Source organism: Dreissena polymorpha, chromosome 7, assembly GCF_020536995.1.
Source record: "Dreissena polymorpha isolate Duluth1 chromosome 7, UMN_Dpol_1.0, whole genome shotgun sequence".
Lineage (NCBI taxonomy): Eukaryota > Metazoa > Mollusca > Bivalvia > Myida > Dreissenidae > Dreissena > Dreissena polymorpha.
The window spans coordinates 385,137-405,020 of record NC_068361.1 but is presented as its reverse complement, the minus strand read 5'-3'; the positions used below and the strand labels follow the sequence as shown (position 1 = coordinate 405,020).

The 19,884-nt window shown below is 35.8% G+C and overlaps 1 protein-coding gene across 1 annotated transcript; it reads left to right on the top strand.

Moving 5' to 3' along the window:
* Nucleotides 1-1,018: 1,018 nt before the first annotated feature.
* On the top strand, nucleotides 1,019-19,657 carry LOC127837220 (FAD-dependent oxidoreductase domain-containing protein 1-like). The gene is made up of 11 exons (XM_052364146.1): nucleotides 1,019-1,055; nucleotides 3,970-4,095; nucleotides 5,285-5,477; nucleotides 6,134-6,263; nucleotides 8,783-8,882; nucleotides 11,100-11,194; nucleotides 12,289-12,464; nucleotides 15,077-15,213; nucleotides 16,276-16,411; nucleotides 16,600-16,704; nucleotides 17,881-19,657. Exons 2-11 carry the CDS (start codon nucleotides 3,971-3,973, stop codon nucleotides 18,133-18,135), a joined length of 1,452 nt encoding a protein of 483 aa, XP_052220106.1. The 5' UTR covers nucleotides 1,019-1,055; nucleotide 3,970; the 3' UTR covers nucleotides 18,136-19,657.
* Nucleotides 19,658-19,884: the final 227 nt, after the last annotated feature.

Genomic DNA, 19,884 nt, shown 5'->3' with positions numbered 1-19,884 from the left:
TTGATTAATTGCTTTCTTAAATAAAACTAGGTAATGGTGGAATCGAGTTCAATAAACGTGTCAATTACGTCTTCGCTAATAGCTCTCACTCACCGCAGTTCGCTAGTTAAATTTTAGCGCGTCAAAAAAACAACAACAATAGTGTCAATTTTCAAAACGTACCCCTATTTGTTATCACAAAGGTATTGATTAATTGCTTTATTACTTTGATTATTTACACGTTATTTATTACCGTCTATGTTGCGGCATGTTGTTCTAACTAGTTGCCAGCGCAAGTTGACAGTATGTCAGGCAAAAAAAGTAAAATCGTACGAATTATTCCATGAAAAAAACATAATTAAACATTTTTCCAGGTTAACCTTTCCCGACAATGCAATGTAACATATACATCTCTAAGTCTCCTATTAATTGCTAAATTCGAACGTATCCGCCATTGTGTTTGTTTAGGTTTGAATTAACGTTCCAAATTTCCATAGGAAAGGCTATGCGAACAGAGCCATACGGGTAGACTCGTGTCTACCCGTACGGGGCCGTATGGGTAGCCTCGTGTCTACCCGTACGGGGCCGTACGACTAGCCACTGCCTTATAGTTATTTATTTGAGACGCGTCCTGAGAAAACTGGGTTTAATGCATGTGCGTATAATGTCGTCCGAGATTAGCCTGTGCAATCCGCACAGGCTAATCAGGGACGACACTTTCCGCTTTAATGGTATTTTTTGTTTAAAGGAGTCTCTTCTACACGAGAAGTAAAGGCGGAAAGTGTCGTACGCACATGCACTAAACCTAGTTTCCTCAGAACACGACTCATTTAATGTTCGAACACGTATATCCCCCGTTATTGTCGCTATGAACATGTTTTTGAAGGTACGTTTTATTATTCCAGAGAAAATTTGTTGGTTCTGGACATGGAAATTAAATATATGGACCATAAATACAATCAGGGCTTGCTTGATGCGATCTTTTATATCCAGAAAAGCAAGTGACGACTATTTAATAGTGCATTGTAGCCTGCCCGAAAAGTCACATTGCAGAAGGCTGGGTACCAACACCAAACGTAAACAAAGTTTGTATTCTTTAATAGAATAATAAATAGAAGATAACAAAGTTAATTTACAGTTTTTAAAACAAATCTAAGACACAATTTAGAAGAGGTTTTTAGTGTTATGTTTTCCTTGATACAAAAGTAAGCAAAGTCACAGTGTAGATTTGTGATCAGACCTGTTCACTCCGTGTCAACATAGCGTCCATTTGAAGTCGTACCAAAATGACTAACACACTTTTGTAACCACTTTAGTCTTTGAATTACTTTCATAAACACTCAGTCTTCATCTCATCGTGTATATAACTTAGATCAGATTGTCTTTTGGCAGGGGAATGTATTTCTTAATAAGACAAGCACTATCAGACAATGCTCTGATCTTGTCAATGTCAGACTCATATTTAAAGGGACCTTTTCACGTTTTGGTAAATTGAAATAAATTAAAAAACTATGTTTCAGATTTGCAAGTGTTCGTTATACTTATGGTATTTATGAGGAAACAGTAATATTGAACATTTACCATGCCCTTAAATATCCATTATTTGCAGCTTTTGACGATTTAAAAGCTTGAAAATTATAAAGCGTTGCAATGTGAAAAGATTTAATAGTTTGGAGAGTTCTATTGTTGTTGTTATATTTTGTGACTCTAAGGAGATTGTTTATATAAAGTTTAAAATACATCATCCATTGTATTAGTCAATATAAACCTACTCCCTTTGCTATTTTTTGCTATGGCGGCTCTGGGAGACAGTGATATTTTTACAAATGTTCTCATCTGAGTCATGGGACTCAATAAATTGCAAATCTATGAGTCCCTGAACTAAAAGAATGAGTCCAAATATTAAAAAATATTATTTTTTGAGAAATTTTTATGCATTTTTGGGACTCACATAATTGAAACTTTGCATCCCCAGAGGTTTCTGTGAGTCCAGGACGCAGGACTCGCAGTTAAAAAAATCACTAGGGAGTACATATGCAGCAATAATGATATGTACCCCTTGATAAACACAATCGCAGTTTTGCACCCCGATTTGGTGCTTATTATTAAACAAACGTCGTTCGTTACCAATTAAGGAAAGCTATGAATAAGCTTCAAAAACACATTTAAATAACCTGAATGGCAGCCTACAGACTTTATCCTTGCATGCAACCTAAAAAACACGATGATGTTTCAACAAACTTCTTTTGCTGACATGTTCATTTCGAAATTTGGAAAAGTGTTAATATTCGACACCTGTTCGACACTGTTATCAACTTAGATTACATCAAATGACACGATGTGCAACAGATTGGTGTACTGCAACCTAACAGATAGCGACACTTTTTGTCGACAACATTACAACAGTTTCCCAATATGGTGGATAGAGCGTATGAAAGAATAACAAAGTACAGTAATTATTTCTGACACTCAAAATTATTTTTTTTCATGTCCGAAAATTTTGGTACGAAAAATATTCAAAAAGTAAGTGTCTAAAAATTTTAGAGACATATATAATGTTTATAATAAACATATATGTATAAATAAATTAATAAATGCGCAATAATTTAATTGTGTTTAAATAAAATCACTTATTCACAATCTCTTACCTGAAATGGTATATAAAAACGTTATAAAAAACAACCATACTGCTTCCTGAATACGATATCATTTCAAATGCTGTTGGGTGAAACCATTGTTTGTTACCGGTATACATGGTTATCTACCCAATAAGGCAATCGTAATGGTCCATTACCCTCGGGGCATTATATGACAAGTTTTATGACCTTAATCTGGTAGTAAAACTCCATGATCCAAGGGTTGCAGATAAGCGATAACAGGGCAGAAATCTAGCAAAATAGCGCCTTTAAATGTACTGTCAGAAAAAATTGTAGTAATTAATTATTGACGAAAATCTGTATGTCTGAAAATATAGTCACGAAAAATAATTATTTGGGCTAAAAAGGGGTGTCCGAAAACTTATAGTTTCCAAAAACTTAGAGTAATTACCATAAAAATAAAAAGCAATTATTTCTTGCTTTAATGGTACCATTTGCATGAGTTTGTGCTTTAGACAGGTGAACGTTGATAAGTTTTTGCAGTATCAGCATTCCTTAGCATTTACAGTGGTGATCAAATTGTGCATGTTTGGACTGAAGACGGCCCATTGCAACTCTCTGCAACCCTTTGGGTTATAAAGCTGAGAGTTGAATTATTGCAACTACCATTGTATGAGCACGGATGGCTGAATGGTCTAAGCGTTAGACTTTTACTCTAGGAATCAGTGGTTTGAGCCCAATTGAGGGTTACTTTTTTTTCTTTCTTTAATTTTATTCTTGTTTTTTACTGGAGCTCTTTATCCAATGTTTACATTTATAATCAATATAAAGCATTTGACGACAAACTTCAATACATGCCAAAATCTGTGAAAAGGTCCCTTTAAAATATGGCGCAGAAATCTATTATATATATTAAATAAGAAAAAGTTAACTATATTAAACTCTGATAAAATGACAACAAATCTTTATTTCTTAATCAAACAAAATATTTTCGGCTTTGATTATTGTTGTCTCTTACACATTGATTATTTTGAAAATTGCAGATTTGCTGATTAATTTCAAAACTTTGTACAATAATTGATTGGTTGTAACAATCAAAGACTCCTAGTGTTCTGGGGTAGGGGGCTAGAAAACAAAGTTTTTGCACATCCTTATTATTTCAGTATTACCCAGCCAGAAAAATCCTCAACCACCATGGGGAATGAACCCGAGACCGCTCGGTTCTAGATCAGGCAGACACTACCGCCTTGCTATAAAAGCTAGCTCATATAGCAAGGCAGTATAAGTTCTCCTTATACCGAACCCTGCTACATCAATATTTTTCATCAGGGAAACATAAGTTTACCTAACAAATTGAGTTTCAATTCCTGATTACTGGTATGCTTGTATTCAGCATGCTTCAAGCCTTTGCTAGGAGAGCTCCCTCCATATCTGTCAGAGCAAGATGTCTGTGCACCAAGCCACCAACCTCCCCTGGACCTCCCGAGCGCGAGTATGTCCAACCCTCGACGGAAGAGAAGTAAGAATTCATTTATTAAAGGGTGCACTGGTATGTACAGTAATAAAATATATAATAAGCTAATAAAGAGACAACAAGCAACTGACACAAAAAAGATGAATAAACACTTGCGATGATGGTAGAAATCAAGGAGTACAAGAGTCAAATTTATGCCATTGGTTTTGTACTTAAAACCCTTACATATACCGGTATATAAACACTTAGGACATATCGGTAGGTACGTTTAATATCAGATTGCTTTAACATTAGTTTTTTAATTTTTTAATATAATTATAATATTATATAATATCCTATTAATTACCCTGTTATTTTTTAATTAATGCTCAAAAGGACGAAGTCACAATTACTCTAAAATAAACCATGTTTTGTTTATTCAGTTTCTTTACTGAAATGAGTCCACATTTGTCATGGACATTGCAATTATAATCTACCGATATTAAAATCTTTATTTTACTCTAAGAACATGGTGACTGTTTATTGAATTTACAACCTTTCTGTCTGTCCAAGGTTGATGGTCCAAGGATTACAAACATTCTGTTTTGAATGTTTAGCTCACAGTTTACTGAATTGAATTTGCCTCTTAAATATGAGTCATGTGCTGAAAAAACTGGGCATAATGCATGTGCGTAAAGTGTCGTCCCGGATTAGCCTGTGCAGTCTGCACAGGCTACTCAGGGACGACACTTTCCGCCTAAATTGCATTTTTGCCAAGAAGAGACTTCATTTAAACGAAAAATGTCACAAAAGCGGAAAGTGTCTTCCCTGATTAGCCTGTGCAGACTGCACATGCTAATCTGGGACGACACTTTATGCACATGCATTACGTCCAGTTTTCTCAGAACAAGACTAATATATGTATCCAGTGCCTGTATTCATCGACCATTTCTAAGACTTAAGTGTAAAGAACAGACATGATTCAATTAAATCTTACTTTAGAGTTTGAATAGTTGCAGACTATCATTTGGGGCTTGTGACATAAACAGACGTTTCTAAATGAAGGATGATGTACTATGAGGTGTCAAATGTCAAGTTTGACTCAACAATAATTAAAGAAAATTTAGAACACAAAAATTTAAAGAGCGTTCTTTATTCTTAGAATAAAGTTAAAGAATTTTTCAGTGAATACGGACCCATTATTTGTCAACCTTGCTCTTGATTGGGAATCATAGTATTTTATGACTATTTAAAGGTCAGCTCTAAAGATATTGAAGGACGAGTTCAGGCCGCTATTCACAGGTGAAGCAGTCGGCGTTGAAAAGGCCGTCCCTCGACGTACTGATGTTCTGATCATTGGTGGAGGTCTAGTTGGCACCGCAGCGGCATATTTTCTCAAAGCCCATGGGGAAATGTTTGATGTGACGATTGTGGAACGTGACTATGGGGTCTGTGAACACTTGATTGAAATAGCTTCATATTTTTATTTCAATTTATCAGGTCTAGAAATTAACAATGCTGGTCACCTTTGTTCTTTCAATACTTCAAAGGCCTTTGGACATTTCAAGTGCTTTCTCAAAAAATCCAGGGGCCCACCATACATTTAGGGGCCATAAGCTATGGGCTTATTCCCAACTCTACTTGTTTCATATAATGATATATGTATTATAATGATATACATATGTGATTAGAATAATAACAATGGAATTGGACTGTAAAAGTAGTAGCTTTACATTTAGACTACTTTATTGCTATAAGGATGTACATGTATTATATTAATCTATGTGATTAGAATAATAATAATGGAATTTGATAATGTTTTAGTAGTTTTATATTTCGATTATTTAATGGATATTGTATCTGTCAGTCTAAGAAATGGATAAATATATAATTAATCATAATAATGTTAAAAATGTAAATTGTTATTTCTTTAAATTTTGCGTTAAAAAAAGATATGTTAAAGTGATTTCTGAGCAATTTTAATTTCATGATCGGAATTTCATAAAATTGTGAAAAGAAAAATGCATTGTTTGCATTGGGATATTAGTGAGATGACCCATATGGCTACACACAAAGCATGCAGTATTGTTATTTATGAATGCAGTACACCAGGGCCTCTACCATGCTGTCATGTGGTGGGGTCAGACATCAGTTCACCATCCCAGAGAATGTGCAGATGTCCATGTTCACGACAGAGTTCCTGAAACACTACAAAGAGCACCTTACTGTTCTAGGTGAGGGCAGATTAGCCCAATACGAGCCTTGTTATGGGAAAACGGGGTTTAATGCGTGAAGTGTTGTCCCAGATAAGCCCTTGGGATGCTCATGGGCTTATCAGCGATGATACTTTTTGCTTATTGTAATTTTGGTTGAGGGGAAGTCTGCAAAAATACGGTTAAGGCAGAAAGTATTGTCCCTGATTAGCCTGTGCAGACAGCACAGGCTTATCTGGGACCACACTTTGCACACATGCATTAAACAGTTTACTGTACTAGGTTAGGGAAAATTCGCCCCCATGGGGCAGAATAAAACTCACTACAGAAAATCTATTATTTCAGACAATACCTTAAAAAATGCAAGCTCTTCACCATGTCAACAACTTTTGGGACGTGGTCAAATCATCCAACTATTACGCAGAGGACTCAGATCTGAGTCGCCATTGTGTAATGGATATGGTTTCTATTTTCAACAGAGGGAAAACTTCTGCACCCCATTGTATAAACGCTTGTTAAAGTTACCGCTCGGTAACATTCAAACCTTGGTAAGTTTGCGGTTATTCAGGTATAGTAACCTTCAAAGTAACTTGATTGTATAAACACGATATACCGCAAAGTAACCTAACCGCGCATAGTATAATTTAACCACCGGTAACTTTAACCAAAACATTCCTGCAATGCTTTTTCTTATGATGTGATTTTCGCGCGAAGTGTCATGCTTATAAACAGCGACACGTATTTTTTTTTTATCAAATTCATTTACAAATGAATTCACAATAAAATAAAGTGTAAATTTTAAGTATGAGTATATCAAAATGACCAGGGACAAATTGATAATGATGTCGGGATTTGCATCATTTAGCGGAATCCCTGGTGTTTCCAAACTGCAAGAGAGTGCTTACAAAGACGTCTATTCTTCTAGTTGTTCTAGATGTAACATAAAAATTATACATGGTCGTCGTTACATGCTAGACTATTCTTCTAATTTGGCTTATGTTTACAATAAACTTACTTACTTTCTTGTACAATAAGGGAATTTACCATAGACAAATAAATTTCTTGTACAATAAGGGAATTTACCATAGACAAATAAAACATTGTTCAAGTTTAAATATATCTTTGTATGCAGAAATCTGCAAATGCAACCGAGTTCACCAACGGCTATTATTTGTGTCGTGTTCTGAGAAAACTGGGCCTAATGCATGTGCGTAAAATGTCGTCCCAGATAAGCTTGTTAAGTTTGCACAGGCTAATCAGGGACGACACTTTCCGCCAAAAATTGATTTTTAGTAAGTAGGGACGCCATTTTAACAAAAAATTTATAAAAGCGGAAAGTGTCGTCCCTGATTAGCCTGTGCAAACTGCATAGGCTAATATGGGACGACACTTTAAGCGCATGCATTATGCCCCATTTTTCTCAGAACACGACACATTAAATAAACTGCTCCAGTTCATTTTAACAGCAGTAATGTACATAGAGTACATGATGTAGCGTGTGACGAAGAAGAAAGTTTATTGAGTTCTCATTTGAATATAATGATATGATGGCATAAGGGTCTTTATTTAACTATGCTAAAATTCTTATCAAAGACCCTAGATGCAGACTCGTCAATTATTGAATTAAATGGATTATTTATGGATTTTAAAGGACTATTAAAGGTAAGATACTAGTTCGAACGTGTTTTGTTTTTTGTTTGCACTTTTGTTGTTCCCTGTTCTCGGAGAAATGATTTTAACATGGGCGCCATTGATGCATCGGATCACACACGGCATACCCATAACAGAATATAAGAAACACATTCTGTGCGTCCTTAAATTCGTCGTCCGAAGTCCGAAATTGTATTGCCCTGTAAATTAAGTCAAATAAAGTGTCAGTCGCTGCAATTTGTTGTTTACTCATCAAAATTGTGAAGGTTGTCGATGGTTAGCTTTGATAATGTCGGGCGTCGCGGCCATTTTGTGTAAGTAACCTCTCTGTTACTTGTACTTACCCACCTACGGAAGCAGGGTATGTTTTAACTGGGTTTTAACTGATCAGTATAGCTAACATAATTTTATACAAACGCTTACCGACCAGTAACCAACATGTTACCTACTTTTAACCGCCGGTATGTGGTTAACCGCCGGTTTAACTGTTATACAATCGGGTGTTGGTAAATTCTTATAAAAAGGTTTTTTGAACTGATCTTAATCTTTTGTTGACAAATGGACCTTATATTTAACGAAGAAATCTTTCACCTGTACAGAGAATGAGAAATATGAGAGAAAAGGAAATATTCAAGAAATTCAAAATATGAAATTGATAGGGTAAAAGCTGCTATCATTAGGTTGCTGTGGTGTAGTGGATATGATGTCTGCCTAGCGACTGGTAGGTCATGGTTTTGATCCCGACTCGGACTGTGTGATTTTTCTTAAGGTCTCCCACAAAGACACCCAAGTACTGGTTCTACCCAAGAAATGGGGTTGAGAGTTTTTGAATTAGCCTGTGACTTCGGATGCTTAAATTGTAATAAATATTTAGCTGCCTTGTTTTCCAGGACAAGACCCCCCACATGTGGACTTCCATCACCAGGGTTACCTGTTCCTGGCACCTGAGAATCGAGCCCAGCTGCTGCTAGACTGTGTCAAGATGCAAAGGTGTGGTGGTTTAAAGTTTTAATCCTTTTCCGCTCAGATGAAAAGTGAAAATGGCCATATGCAACCAGCCACTGCGAGTTACTCGCAATGCGTTCTGGTTTTATGCTGTTTGCTCATCATAACCTAAGGGTTTATAATGAAGCCTTTTAAAGTTGAATCTTGTAAGAAAGGTCTTAAATTAGACTTGATTTTCCAAGGGATTACACATGTTTCAAAGTGCGTATCATGGTGTTAAAGAGATAAACACACAAATATGTTAGCTTGATTTCATTGAAAACCTTAGGTTTGTTAAAATTGTCTCTAATCTTTTTCTGAAATAGAATCAGTTGTTGGTGCCTTTTGAGAATAATTTGACAATGCTGGCTCTGTGTGGTGTGAAGTCATTGTTCTTTGACAAAATATACCAATTAATCCCAGCACATTACTAAAAGTGACCCAGATAAGAGATTTTCATCAAATTTTGATTTGTTATTGCAAATTAAGCTGAAATTTGGCACATGTTCACAAGAAGGTTTCTTGTATATTACAGTATATGACAGTGCTGTAATTTTTAGAATGGCATGTTAATGATTGTATTGATATTTCAACTGAAAGGAAATCAAGCATTAATAAGGCATTCATGTTTGTTTATTATTTAAAAAAGGAACACACAATGTTTATTAATGATTGCAACAAACTGGCATGTAAACCAAGAAAAATTAACTATTGATGATTCTGCAATAATTATTAAGGCGAGCTAACACCTTCCTGGCACATGCTACCAACAAACAGTTGAGTGGATATGTTTACCCTCATTGGGATACTGTAATCACATTTTTATCTAAGGAAGCGGGATATAGAATCGGCGTTGTCCATCTGTCATTCTGTCTGTCTTTCCGTCATTTTATCCGTCTGTTCACACAATTTTAAATTGGCAGGGAATATCAATTCAATGAATTTGCTTGTCATCCATGAAAGTCACATGTCGCAACACCTTAAATAAGAGGTATAATTTACCTAGATTAAATAGGCTCCAAAATTTATATCAGAATCAATATAAAAAATCACAAAAATAAATACAAACTATGACCACTAATTTCCAACACTTGGTTTGTTTCGAATCATTCCATGATGTACGATGTTGTTGGGTAGTTTGTTTTGTTGTTACCATTGCCTTAATGAAGTCATTAGCTGTTTTCTTTCAAAAAATGATAATTGTTGTTGTACATGTAACTGTTATAGCTCACAACAAATGGATTTTCCATTCAATTCATGCATCCATTTTTCTGCAATTCAATGACCGATCTTCAACAGCTAGAATTTGTATGTGACTCGATAATGAAAATTGGGTGGAAAACTATTTTGTGGAACAGCTGTTGCTGAGAATTTTGCGCTGAGTTTTAAAAGAAAGCATTTAATAGACAAATGAGTATGAATACTTAGAGTCAAAATAATTATACTTGTTTGTCAAAGTTTGTTGTCTATTATTCCACGCCTGTAAGTTGAGAGCGCTTCTTGCTTATGATTTATTTATACCCCTAAGCATCTCAACTTAAGGCAATTGGTAATTCGATAAAATGAGCTTCGTTCTGGGACAAATGGGCATTATGCATGTTAGTAAAGCGTTTTCCCAGATTACCATATGCAGTCTGAACACCGTTTTTTTTTTGGTCCAATTTTATAACAGAAATTCGGCTATGTTCCCAATCCCAAAAAGTATACTTTTTTCCCAAAATGTGTGAAAAATTCCCAATTTCCAAAAAAAAAAATTTTTTTTTTTTTTTTTTTAGGAAAGAAGTGTCTTATGCGTATTTTATCTCAATTTTAATTCAATTACATCTAACAAAGTATTATATGATTTTGTTCTTTTAATTTGAATGATTATAAAGAGTTATAGCAAATTTAGTATTTCCTTTATCAGTGACCTTTTCGTTTGGAATAAAAAGGCTAATGAATTTATTTTCCCAATCTCATGAAAATGCCGATATAAAATTCCCAATTCCAAAGCCATGGGCTATCTTCCCAAAAAGTGGAGAAAAAAAACTGGAACAGGCTTATCAGGGACAACACTTTCTGCTTTAATGGATATTTTTGTATAAAGAAAGTATCTTCAGAGGGAATATCCATTCTAGGCGGAAAGTGTTGTCCATGATAATCTGGGACATCGCTTTCCGCACATGCATTTAACCCAGTTTTTCCACAATGAGACCCACATTTAAAGGTATAAGTTTATCATAGGGCACAAGGAGCGAAGACAGTGATACTGTCCAAGGCACAGCTGGCAGAGAAATACCCTTGGATGAATCTGGATGGCATAGAATGTGCATCATACGGTACGTGTACATATGTAGGAGACAGATTTGTATTATGTTGCATGACAGGAAATTTCAAAGTGTTAATCTCCGCTGCTTTTTAGAAAGCTTAATTGTTTAGGTAGTAACATCTTTTTCGTAAAAGTTTGGAATAAATATTTTAAATGTTACATGCATAAGTATGGAGAAAGAGATTGATTTTGAAGATTGTTCTAATTTTTGTCCATAAATGGCATTGTTTACTTTGTAATGATTTACTAATGACAGTTCTAAAAGCAGCAACAAATATTTACTATGCATGGAGTTGGTATATAGGAGTCACTCTGCAGTCTGTTTTTTGGTGGTTTACATAACTTCCACATTTCAGAATTAATAACATGCAAACTTACTTTTTCATTACCCTGAAGTTAGAAGTGCTAGACACTTCATCCCCATATATGCAGTGATCTACTTATTGATGAGTTATTTTGCCCTAAACATGTCTCATGAAGCAGCGTGAGTGTATGTCGAGTCATGTTTTGGACAAACCTATAGTTAATTTCTTTGGATGTTTCTGTCCAACTATCTATCTTGGCCAAGGCTATGATGTCGTATCCATCTATAAAGCTTGTTCAGTGGACATACACATTTCTTTGTTGTACATACACATTTCTTTGTTGGACATACGTATTTCTTTATTTGCCATACACATTTTCTTGTTGGGCGTACAAATTTATTTGTTTTCCATACACATTTATTTTAAAAAAATACACATTTCTTTGGTGGATGTAACCATTTCTTTGTCGGACATACCAATTGCTTTATTGAACATCCATTTCTTTGCTGGACATACAAGTTTCTTTTTTTTCATTATTTGAGCCGCGTTCTGAGAAAACTGGGTTTAATGCATGTGCGTTAAGTGTCGTTTCAGATTAGCCTGTGCAGTCCGGGATGACACTTTCCGCTTTAATGGCATTTTTCGTTTAAAGGAAGTCTCTTCTACACAATAATCCGGTAAAGGCGGAAAGTGTTGTCCCTGATTAGCCTGTGCCGTGCGCACAGGCTAATCTGGGACAATACTTTACACACATGCATTAAGCCCAGTTTTCTCAGAACAAGGCTCATTTGCTCCACAGGCACAGAGGGTGAGGGGTGGTTTGATCCCTGGCAGCTGGTACATGCGCTCAAGGGCAAGAATATACAGCTGGGCGTTAGGTACTGCCAGGGTGAGGTGGTGAAATTCAGATACGATTCTGTACCACTGTACACATCTGGTGGCATTGCCGAGAAGAAGAGAATCCTCGGAGTGGATGTAAGTGGAGTGTAACCTGAGTTTTTTGGTGGATGTGAGTGAAGTGTTTCCTGAGTTTTGGAGTAAAATGGGAGTGGTTTGTATCCGGAGCTTTGGAGCTAGTGTGCATGTTACCTAAGTTTTATGGTTGATGTAAGAAGAACGTAGCCTGAGTTTTGGCGTGTAATGTGACTACATTCTATACTACCTGCGACATCTCTCCGTTTCTATCATCTGTATATGAGTGGATTAGCAAATTTCCAGAATGTGCATACACTTGGATATACTCTTTGGAATATTTGAATTATTTGTAAACAGCTTTTACTTTCTTATATTAAAAAATGTCATGTTGAACATAATAAAATTATAATTGTTTGAATATCCAACACTCGAAAAAGTTGAGTATATGAACATAGCTACTGTCACGTCTAGCCAATATACTTTATGAAGATTTTTGTGTATGTTTAGTGGAAGCATATGATGCACATGTTTCTGCCAAATGAAAATAGTTCTTTAAATATCCCATCTTAGGATATGCATAAGCACACAGGTTAGTTGATGAGCAACATCTGTGGACAGGATAATATGGTTGGTGGGTTGGGGGGGGGGGGGGGATCATGAGTTTTGAATTTGATGATAGTGGGGTTTAATTTGAGTTTTGGAGTGGATGAGATTTGAGTGTTACCTGAGTTTTGGAGTGAATTTAGTGGGGTATTTTTAGTGTTGAAGTTGAGGGTGGTAATTAAGTTTTTATGGTTTATGTGAGTAGAGTATTACCAAAGTTTTAATTATAAAAAATTTTGGGGGGAGCATATAATCGCCGCTTCGTCTGTCCGTGCGTGTGTCCGTCCGTGCACAATTTTTGTCCGGGCTATTTCTAAGCAACTAGTGACCGAAATTCAAGGAAACTTTATGGGAAGCTTCACTACCAAGAAAAGATGTGCATATTATCAGCCAGTTCTGGTCTGATGATTTTTCACAGAGTTATGGCCCTTTGAAATTTTCCATTAACTGTACATATAGTGCAATTCTTGTCCGGGCTATTTCTCAGCAACTAATGACCGGAATGCAATGAAACTTTATGGGAAGCTTTACTACCAAGAGGAGATGTGCATATTATCAGTCAGTTCTGGTCGGATGATTTATCACAGAGTTATGGCCCTTTCAAATTTTCCATTAACTGTACATATAGTGCAATTCTTGTCCGGGCTATTTCTCAGCAACTAATGACAGGAATTCAATGAAACTTTATGGGAAGCTTCACTACCAAGAGGAGATGTGCATATTATCAGCCGGTTTTCGTCGGATGATTTTTCACAGAATTATGGCCCTTTGAAATTTTCCATTGTTCATATAGTGCAATTCTTGTCCGAGCTATTTCTCAGCAACATTTTACGGGAATTCAATGAAACTTTATGGGAAGCTTCATTACCAACAGAAGATGTGCATATTATCAGCCGGTTAAGGTCGGATGATTTTTCACAGAGTTATGGCCCTTTGAAATTTTCTATAAACTGTGCATATAGTGCAATTCTTGTCAGGGCTATTTCTCACCAACTACTGACTGGAATACAATGAAACTTTATGGGAAGCTTTACTACCTTGAGGATATGCGCACGTTATTAGTGGGTTCTGGTTAGATGATTTATTTAGAGAGTTATGGCCCTTTGAAATTTTTAAGTTGCTAAACCATCCATCGTATTATTTTGTCCAAAGTTATGCCCCTCATGACGTTTCCTTTTATCTGAATATATAGTGCAATATTGTGACAAAGAAACCTTTGGGGAGCATCACCCGTCTCCGACTGTTTCTTGTTATTGATCGGTTATCAGTAATATTGCCTGTAGGTTATGCTTTCGCAAATAAATTCATTCTATATTCTATATATATATATATTCTATATAAAATGAGCTAGATATCAGTTTTATCTATGATAAAATCTATAATCCAATATGTCACTATGTGTATACATTATAAGAAAGATAAAGCCGTAAACTTTAGAAAGATCACCATTAAAGAAAATTGTATTTGTTGTTACTCAAAATATTTACCTTCAAAATAATACACAACTGTTCTTGCCAACATGTTGTTGTTGAGCACAATTACATAATGTAAAACGTGTGAGGCTAGGCGCCACTACAAGTAAAGTAGTGACAATATGGACTTCTTATTGCCAACATATATATTTACCTTTAATGTGATACCAAAACCAACAGTTGATCAGAAGAACCATACTTGACTTGTGTTTTACCTGTATACTTGTATTTGTTCAAAGGTGTGTATGCTGCTTAAAAATGATTTTAATAACAAAATTATATGTATGTTTTATTCATTCACATTTAATAATTTAACAAAAGCTTGCAAAAGATGTTTTGCCACATCTATGGAGTGATTTTAGAACATGCAGTTCACAATGCATCAAAATATGAAAGACGAGATAAAAGAAAGATGCGATATTAACAACAATGCCGATATCTCCCTTGAACATTACTTGTATCAATTTTAACACCATCATGCATATAGTTTGTACGAAACTGCATATTTTACAAGCAGGGTATTCAATATTTATACAGAGAAAACCTTTTCCCAGCACATGGACAAACTTTGATTACAGGTCACTGTAACTATTGTAGGTTGACCATCCGGATGGAAAGCGATATGGGTGCGATGCAGCGGTAATCATTAACAGTGCGGGCCCATGGGCTGGGGAGGTAGCCCGAATGGCAGGAATAGGAGTGGACGTGTTCCCAGAATTACCCGTGGAGCCGAGGTACTGTATTTCTCATACTGCTCTTTTGAATCCATCATCAGTATAATACAAATTGCTTAATTTTCGCATGCAGGACATAATTGTGTAGCATATTGTGTTGTTTTTTTTTTGGAATGCAGTAGTCAAAGAGTCTTGTAAGGATTCAATGAAATCAAAAGATTTCAAAAGCGGAGGGATATTGTTTTGGCGTTGACCGTCCGTCTTTCCGACTTTCCATCCGTCCGTCCGTCCAGAGCCATATCTTGGAAGTGCTTTGGCCGATTTCATTGAAACTTGGTATGAGTATGTATATGGACAAGAGGATGATGCACGCTAAATGGCATTGTACACCATCTGTTAATAACAGAGTTTTGGCCCTTTGTATCTTGAAAAATGCTTTTTTGTGTGTGTAAAATATAATACTTTTGTGTCCAGAAGCACATTGGCGGGGGATATCAATTCAAAGAATTTGCTTGTTTATATTTTATTTTTTAATTTTGTTATAGCATAATTTGCAAAAAAGGTACTGGTATTAATTGATTAGGTAGATAGATCTCATGGTAGGGAAGTGCAGTGCGTAATGACCATAATTCTTACCATATTGTAAGGTCATTGCCCTTTATTTAATTCTTAATACAGATGTGAGGCATATAGATATTTGCCTGTCCGTTCATTCGTTTTTCAGATTTTCGATACCAGGTTAACACAAAATGACAAATCAGGTTTTTTTATAACAAAGCTTTGATTCTTGCATTTGATGTCTGTGAACACTATCAACCCTCCAACATCATTTTGCCTCTCTTTGACATTGACATTGATTGTCATTTTGACTAAGACTAAATCAGAGGGTTCAAATTATCAACAGCAGCATATCACCGTCTGGTATTCACATGGGTATACAATGACCAAACTATTGTTTGGAAAGATGTGAAAGAAAGCTGAGTCGAACTTCAATAATATGTACAGATTATTTCAACTACAGTGTATATTTGTTTTATGTCACTGAAAAAACAATACAACACCAAGATAAAATCAACAAAATATGTACATAAAATTTCTTTAAAATGTTTTAAATCCTGACAGAAAGCGGTACGTGTACACGGTACACTGCCCAGATGGTCCCACTCTGGATTGCCCATTTCTGATTGACACGTCCGGGGCGTACATACGTAGAGAGGGCCTGGGTGGGAACTACATCTGTGGGGCATCTCCATCAGAGGTAAGTGTGGATTTTATCAGCTTACCATCTATTATATAACCAGTTTTAATTAACAATTTAAAACATTATTCATAATTTTAGCATTGCCCCCAAACTTTAACCTTGGTAAATTTAACAAATTTATGGTAAATTTATTCAACCACAGGGTCCATATGGCCAGATGGACTACTTTCATTTTTTTCTAACAGGAGGCAGAGCCTAGCATTGCCAATCTTGATGTAGATTACGAATTCTACCAGGAGGTCGTGTGGCCCAGCATTGCTCACAGGGTACCAGCCTTCAACAACTCTAAGGTATCAGCCAACAGGCAGTGCAAAACTAAAATACCTGATAGTGATACAGATATTCAGATATTGAATTCTGAAGGTGTTGTCCCACTTGATAAAATGATTTGAGCAGAAGTCTGATATTGTTTGGCCATGATTGACTCTAGAGGCAGGGTTTTACGGGAGGCGATATTTTGCGTCAAATACGCATAAAATGCCAGTCAGGACCAGTCATTTTTGTTAATTTGTGTCCCATGGGACGCACAATCATTTTTACGTATTGGTTCTCGTAATATCAACAAGAAACTCTGAAAGACAACTGCAGTACGTTATTTTCTAGAAGGATGTACGAGTTGTCTCGCTTGTTGATTTATCGACCAATCGTGTTATCGTGCAGCTGCTGTTGCTAGGTGCAAATTCCGTATTGAGATTAAATTGTGTTAATGATTGTGAGCTATTTAGGTTGCTATGAAAGAAAAGCTTACTGAGGTTACGAAAGCTTATTATATGGCAAGCAAGATTAAACTATAAAAATACATACAATCTTTAATTTTATAGGTGTGCGTTAAGTCTCGGCTATTGTTTACGTAAATAATCGTTTACTATACATACTAATAACTAATTGACTTTGGCACAGCCAGCATATTATGCATACATTTGCTGCTTGTAACTCAAATGGCATGCATTTAAATATTCCCTTTTTCGTCTTCAAAAATGTCAAAACAAGGTGACCTACGAGCATTCTAGGACCATGGACGTGTGAATGACAGGAGTGCTATACTACTTTCATATCACTAAGTTATATTGGGACCCCCATTTTTATTGACAGGACCCCTGAAAATTATTAACTAGAGTCCTAGGGACCCCTAAAATTTGACATGAATGTAAAACCCTGTAGAGGCATATAAATCACCAACAGGGAAGAAGGTAAGGGTCAATATTAGGTCAAAGGTAAAAAATAAGAAAATGTATTCTACGTACTTTGTCATACATCAAGTCCCTGGATGAAAGATCATGGTAACAATGCAAAAGTCAGAATTCAGATTTTTGCAATACATTGTATTTCTCAAACAAATACATTATTAACAATTAAGAAATTGTCGTTGCAGAAAATCCATATAATGAACTGGTACATATGTGAAATAAGCTCATCATCATGTATAATCATTCTTTGTTTTTATGCCAAATTTGCATTTTATTTAGCTCAAATGTGCCTGGGCTGGTTACTACGACTACAACACAGTCGATCAGAATCTCATAATTGGCTCGCACCCGGAGTACCGTAACTTCCTGTTTGCCAACGGCATGAGCGGACATGGCGTACAGCAGGGGCTAGCTATTGGACGCGCATTGTTTGAGTATATCTACTACTCCAAGTATAAGACCATAGACCTCTCCATGTTTGACTTTGCGAGGTTTGCAGAGAGAAGACCTATTCTAGAACAGGCAATTGTTTAGCAGTATTTTGGTGGGTTGTGACTTTCTATTTTACTCAAGGATGATTTTAAGTTGAATTTTTGACTGAAGTATCGTATGAAATCTCACATTTTCCACAGATGAATGCTCATGCTTGTTTTTTAATTATCACCAAAAGTGATACAAATTTAGTGGTCCTCATGTAAATTATCTCGAATTTTTTTTATATGGATGGTATCTGTTACAGGTTTAAACATTTATTGAATCGCTCTTGAATATTTTTTATGAATTAATGATGCAAATATGAGAAACAATTTTAAAATGAATCGTTTACCAATTGTCACCAAGAAGTGTTGAGTTGTTCCTACATGTAACTTGTACCATACAAACATGAAAAATGTAGATTTTAAAAGTATGTACTATTGTATTATGTGTTTGTAAAAGGGTTGTAAACAGTTCTCTTCACAGAAACATCAATATTATTCAACGCCATGTAATTTTTTTATACTTGCCTTTTTAGCTCATCTATTTTTTGAAAAAAAATTATGAGCTATTGTCATCACCTTGGCGTCGGCGTCTGCGTCGGCGTCCGGTTAAGTTTTGCGTTTAGGTCCACTTTTCTCAGAAAGTATCAATGCTATTGCATTCAAACTTGGTATACTTACTTACTATCATGAGGGGACTGGGCAGGCAAAGTTAGATAACTCTGGCGTTCATTTTGACTGAATTATGTGCCCTTTTTATACTTAGAAAATTGAAAATTTTGGTTAAGTTTTGCGTTTAGGTCCACTTTTTTCAGAAAGTATCAATGCTATTGCATTCAAACTTGGTACACTTACTAACTATCACGAGGGGACTGGGCAGGCAAAGTAAGATAACTCTGGCGTGCATTTTGACAGAATTATGTGCCCTTTTTATACTTAGAAAATTGAAAATTTTGGTTAAGTTTTGTGTTTAGGTCCATTTTATTCCTTAAGTATGAAAGCTATTGCTTTCATACTTGCAACACTTACTAACTATCATAAGGGGACTGTGCAGGCAAAGTAATGTAACTCTGACTGGCATTTTGACAGAATTATGTGCCCTTTTTATACTGAGAATATTGAAAGTTTGGTTAAGTTTTGTGTTTTGGTCCACTTTACCCCTAAAGTATCATAGATATTGCTTTCATACTTGGAACACTCGCAAACTATCATAAGGGTACAGTAAAAGGACAAGTTGCATAACTCTGGATGTCATTTTTACGGAATTATGGCCCTTTTTTGACTTAGTAACTTTGAATATATGGTTAAATTTTGTGTTTCGATCCACTTTACTTCTTAAGTATTAAGGCTATTGCTTTCAAACTTCAAATACTTTCATGCTATCATGAGGTTACTGTACCTGGCAAGTTGAATTTTACCTTGACCTTTGAATGACCTTGACTCTCAAGGTCAAATTATTAAATTTTGCTAAAATTGCCATAACTTATTTATTTATGATTAGATTTGATTGATACTTTGACAAAACTACTCTTACCTGACATACCACAATAGACTCAACCAAACCATCGCCCGTGCCCCCCCCTCCCCCCCCCGAATCCCCCCCCCCCCCTGAATCCCCCCCCCCCCTATTTTTTTTTTTTTTTTTTTTTTTTTAAGATCATCTCACAAATGACCACCACACTCTCACACTATACCCCCCCACCACCACCCCACCCCCTCCCCAATTTTTTTTTTTCAACGGTTAAAAAACAAAACTATTTATTTTGTTTATTTTATGTTTGAAATACCGTCCAACCATCACACCCAA